Source organism: Chelonoidis abingdonii, chromosome 15, assembly GCF_003597395.2.
Source record: "Chelonoidis abingdonii isolate Lonesome George chromosome 15, CheloAbing_2.0, whole genome shotgun sequence".
Lineage (NCBI taxonomy): Eukaryota > Metazoa > Chordata > Testudines > Testudinidae > Chelonoidis > Chelonoidis abingdonii.
Genome location: NC_133783.1, coordinates 18,574,863 through 18,579,971, shown reverse-complemented (window position 1 = coordinate 18,579,971; position 5,109 = coordinate 18,574,863). Strand labels below are relative to the sequence as shown.

The 5,109-nt window shown below is 50.1% G+C and overlaps 1 protein-coding gene across 1 annotated transcript; it reads left to right on the top strand.

The window, feature by feature from the left end:
• Window positions 1-1,650: 1,650 nt before the first annotated feature.
• On the top strand, window positions 1,651-4,741 carry EGR2 (early growth response 2). The gene is made up of 2 exons (XM_032776344.2): window positions 1,651-2,009; window positions 2,571-4,741. Exons 1-2 carry the CDS (start codon window positions 1,832-1,834, stop codon window positions 3,755-3,757), a joined length of 1,365 nt encoding a protein of 454 aa, XP_032632235.1. The 5' UTR covers window positions 1,651-1,831; the 3' UTR covers window positions 3,758-4,741.
• The last annotated feature ends 368 nt before the right edge of the window (window positions 4,742-5,109 follow it).

Here is a 5,109-nt window from a genome sequence, read left to right as displayed (position 1 = left end):
GTGCGGTTGCAAGTTTTTTACACGCTAGTTACCACATGCTGAAAACTGAAATATCTAACTTGTTCTCCTTTTTTTCCCAATAAAAATCCAGCTCGTCCTGTTTAACTGTGTTGTGAGATGCCGTTATTGGAAAGAAACGTTTTCTCTTCAGAATAAGTTGAGGAGATAGTTTAGTGCCTTCTGTTTGGCAAAATAATTGGGAACATACATACATCTCAGGCCCATAGAAGTGTCTTTGTTTTGTCCCTGCTAGCTATATTTTTCTCTAGGAGTAAGAGTGCTGCAGATGAATGTTCTACTTTCAAACTTGCCGGTATCAAGTTTGTTTTATGTTTAGATTAAGGAAGCAGACATTATCCAAATCATAGGCCCAAATCTGTGCTACTTTACATCCTGTGTGGATATTAATGGGCTGTGTAAGGCAGTGCAGAGTTTCCATGCCTCTATATCTAATGAAAATAAACTGCAGTGGTAGAAGTAACCCTGTCAAATGATCACTGATTATGTATCATTAAGGAAAATTATCCCCATCGGCAGTTTTATTTACAAAATAATTCAGTACAATAACTAATTTCTAAAAATACGATAGAAACTAGGTTTTCCATCAAGAGATTCAAGAAAAGTGTCTTATGTAGCATGTGTTTCGCAACTGCAGTGGTCAGAGAAGTATACAGGTTTATAACAGTGCGAAGGCTTTTCAATTAGTTACATCTTAAGAGAAACCTGTTACTTCAGAGGACGTTTGGAGGAGATCATTCCGGAGAAAGACCATAACTACTCCAACTCTGGGTCAATCTCCTAAAGAAACGGAACCCCCCCGTCTAGGACACGAGCCAGCTTCATTAGAAATCCAGGGAACCTATAGGTGGAGGGTTTGGTTAAGAGGCCTCCGCTCTTTCTGCTAGGACAAAACTACATTAAGCTCAGACTTGTTGTTATTCTGTTACTCCCCTTCAGTGGCAGCCACAACAACAACAACAAGAAAAAGTTCCGTTTTCGCTACAGTATAAATAGATCACACACTTTCCAAAAAAGCACCACATTCACTCTTATCAGTGTCTCTTTCCACCAGCACTTCAGAAAAAAGAAGTCAGATTCCGTGAATGTAGCTATTTTCTGATTCGTCGCTTGCGGTTAAAAGCTGCTAAGAAAGTGAGTAGGGGTTTGACTGTACTGTCTCGGCTCCGCTCGTTTTCTTTCCGAAGTTTAATTTTCCGGAACGACTCCTAAAAAGGCATGGAGAGGCGGAGCCCTCAGGGACCGGATCCTCGCCTTTTTAGGTAAAAGCCTAAGAAACCGGAATATCCCTCGCTCGGTGCTTCGTGCTCTGCCGAGCGACACAGGCACCTCCCACAGGCTTTCCCGATTTCCGTGCACTGGATCTATTACTATCTTTACAAAAAGTTACGGTCCGTTGCCGAAAATCCGCGGCCAAGCATCAGCCTGCCTGTGAGAGGAGCAGCTGCAGTGGGCGCGGATCCGACTACAGAGACACCGCATGCTAATCTCCCATGTGATGATTCCGCCCGGCTCGCCCTTCCCTGTTCCTCAGTCCTTATATGGGCAGTGACGTCCTGGGCATTCAGGGCCTCCCCATAAATACTTACGGCAACACTTTCCATCTACTGAGAGCTGCAAGTGATTAACAGCTCTGCAAGGGACACTGACTGTTACAATAACACTACAGCAACTACTGGGCTTTTACAGAGCAACACAGACTTTAAGTATAAACTTACGTGATTTATTTTTTAGCGTGGAAGAAACAAATAACCCTACACAGTATTAACACTACAAGTGGTGCAAGTTGTTTTCAAGGTTGTTTATTGACCAAATGATGACTGCCAAGACAGTAGACAAAATTCCAGTAACTCTCAGTGGTTTTGTGCATCAGCTATCCGAAAACATTTACCCTGTGGATGACATCGCTACCACATTGCCAACTTCGGTCACAATCTTCCCCAATGCTGACTTAGGAGGACCGTTTGACCAGATGAGCAGTGTGACAGGAGGTAAGCATCACTTTTTAAGCTGTGCATGTGCAGGGTGTTTACTTGTCTGACTTGCGGTCCCATTGTACGCTGCTGATCACATTTAAGCGAAACAGAAAGAAAACTAGAAAAGAATTTGCTGATTAGGTCAGTGGCAACGTGTTAATGTATACATAAATCTGAGTGCTTGTTTCTAATTCGATTAACGTCTGCATGCTGAGAAATAAGTGTAAAGGAACTACAGCAAGTTGTCCGGTGCAATGTGGTTAGGCTACTCTAAGGCATTCTGTAATTGATTTCGTGTGTGCATTAAACTAAGAGAAAGTTGGGACTAGCGAGCATTGAAATTAGTGCATTATATGTCCCTAGTAAATTAAAGCGTCCAGAGGGAGAAAGAACCCCCGCCCCATATAGGCAGGTGGACACTGGGAAGTGAATTACAAGACTGTATTTGGCCGTGTTGATAACATGCTTCTTAGTAAGGCGAAGAACACGGTGAAGCCCTAGTCCTGAAAGCAGCCAGGTGTCCTTGGGAGTGGAAGGTGGCCGTGCACTGACCGATCGCCTCTTTTTAATTCCCAGATGGAATGATCAATGTTGACATGAGTGACAAGAGATCCCTGGATCTGCCTTATGCCAGCAGCTTTGCCCCAGCAGTTTCTGCTTCCCGCAATCAGACTTTTACCTACATGGGCAAATTCTCCATCGACCCTCCGTACCCAGGAGCCGGATGCTATCCGGAGGGGATCATTAACATCGTGAGCGCTGGGATCCTGCAAGGGGTCAGCACCCCCTCTTCATCGGCCACTTCTTCCTCCACGGCATCTTCTGCCTCCCCTAACCCGCTGGCCAGCAGCGCTCTGAGCTGCAGCATGGCTCAGAACCAGCCCGGAGACCTGGAGCACCTGTATTCACCTCCGCCTCCCTACTCGGGCTGCGGGGAGCTCTACCAGCAGGACCCCTCCTCCGCTTTCCTGCCCGCCGCTGCCGGGGGCTCTCTGCCCTACCACCCGCCCCCGTCCTACCCTTCCCCCAAAGCGGCCGCGGACGGCGGGATCTTCTCCATGATCCCGGATTACCCAGGCTTCTTCCCGCCCGCCCAGTGCCAGCGGGAGTTGCATGCCCCGCCCGAGCGCAAGCCCTTCCCGTGCCCCCTGGACTCCCTCAGGGTCCCGCCGCCGCTCACGCCGCTCTCCACCATCCGCAACTTCACCCTGGGCGGCCCGGGCGCCGGGGCTGCAGGGGGAGGCGGGGAAGGTGGGCGGCTGCCCGCCAGCGCCTACAGCCCGCACAACCTGCCCCTGCGGCCCATCCTGCGGCCCCGCAAGTACCCGAACCGGCCCAGCAAGACGCCGGTGCACGAGCGGCCCTACCCGTGCCCGGCCGAGGGCTGCGACCGCCGCTTCTCCCGCTCGGACGAGCTAACGCGGCACATCCGCATCCACACCGGCCACAAGCCCTTCCAGTGCCGCATCTGCATGCGCAACTTCAGCCGCAGCGACCACCTCACCACCCACATCCGCACGCACACGGGCGAGAAGCCCTTCGCCTGCGACTTCTGCGGCCGGAAGTTCGCCCGCAGCGACGAGAGGAAGCGCCACACCAAGATCCACCTGCGCCAGAAGGAGAGGAAGGGTGCGGCCGCCCCCTCCTCCTCCAGCGGGGCCAGCGCCCCGGCCGCGCCCCTGGCAGGCGCCGTGTGCAGCGGGAGCAGGCGCGCCGGCTCGGGGAGCCTGGCCGTCTGCGCCTCCAGGATCAGGACGCCCTGAGGCAGGCCCCGGCGCGCGCACTCTCGCCTGCTCCCCGGGTGCCACGGCTTAGCGCCGAGCCCGGCCCGCCCTCGCACTTCCAGCCCCGGCCGCCGGAGAGGGGCAGAGGGGCTGGGAACTGACTCTGCAGAGCGCGGCCTGGCCTGGCCTAGCCAGCCCAGGGGACACAGTGTATGCTTGGCTGGCGGCGGGCTCAACCGCTGTGCACTTTAGAGCTTCGTCGACTGCCCTGGGGCCGATGTGCAGTGAGGAGGAAGCGGGGCCGGGCACACGCTCTGGGGCCCTTGACTAGTATTCCAGGTGGTTGCGTGTGAGTCTAAATCCTTTCAGCAACATCCGTGCAACTGACTTGGAGCGCAGAAGTGCAATCTGAGGGGACGGGGCAAGGGACAGGTGGTTTCCAGAGTTTTAAATGGCTATTTTTCAGCGTATATTCACTCCGATTTTGTGTATTTTTTGATGTGCACTGTTGAGTTCTCAGCCTTTGGGGAAGGGGGGAGGCAAAGCATTTGTGTGATCTATCAAAATGAGCGTCAGAGAAGTTAATTTATTGAAGGCGGGATGTACGTATATTCTCTGCTGTTAGGATGCATGCAAACGTGTTGAAGTGTCCTTGGTGCCTTGTGTGATGTAGACAGTGTTTCAGTGTCTGCATGTAGATGGGTTGCCTTATTAATTACGACAGAAACGTGTTCAGTCCCTGATCTTAGTATGGCTGTACACTTCTACCCATTAATATTTGTATTTTTTAGAAACTATATTTTTGTACGCACTGTTTTTTGTGACTTAAAAGTGTTACATTTGTAGTCAGATTTCAGATGAGGATGTAAATCATCTTGCTAGAGCTGGCACATCAATTCTCCGCTCGGAACAATAGCTGAAATAGAAATGGTATAGTCTAATAATGCACAACCACTAACCAGAACTCAAAGGAGAGATGGTTTCTTTATGAGTATTCTGTAAATAAATACTTTTTCAACAATAGGCTCGGTGCTTAACTCGTTTATAAAAGAAGACATATCTTGATGCAAAGTTGAAAACTGTTCCTTTAGGTTTATACAGACCAAGGCACTGGTTAGTCACCTCCAGTAGGTATCTAACATTTATTCTAGGTGACTCACAGTACAGTTCTACTGTAAAATACATCAACCACTCATCTGTATTTTAGATTTTGAGTGAAATACTGCCCCAATCGAAGCTAATGACACCCCTCTCCCCCACCCAGTGATTTCAGTGAACCCAGGATTTCACCCAGTATATCTGTAGCCTTCCGTCTCCAAAAGAGTACGGGACTCTTTGTAGATTTTGTACTGATTATAAGTTTCCTGGTTCAAATAAGAGACGCTATTTCC

What these genes read in the sequence shown, in the direction of transcription:
- EGR2 (XM_032776344.2), top strand. Translation starts at nt 1,832, where the DNA reads ATGATGACTGCCAAGACAGTAGACAAAATTCCAGTAACTCTCAGTGGT. An exon ending in GATGAGCAGTGTGACAGGAG is followed by an intron (nt 2,010 to 2,570) that starts GTAAGCATCACT and finishes TTTAATTCCCAG; the next exon opens with ATGGAATGATCAATGTTGAC.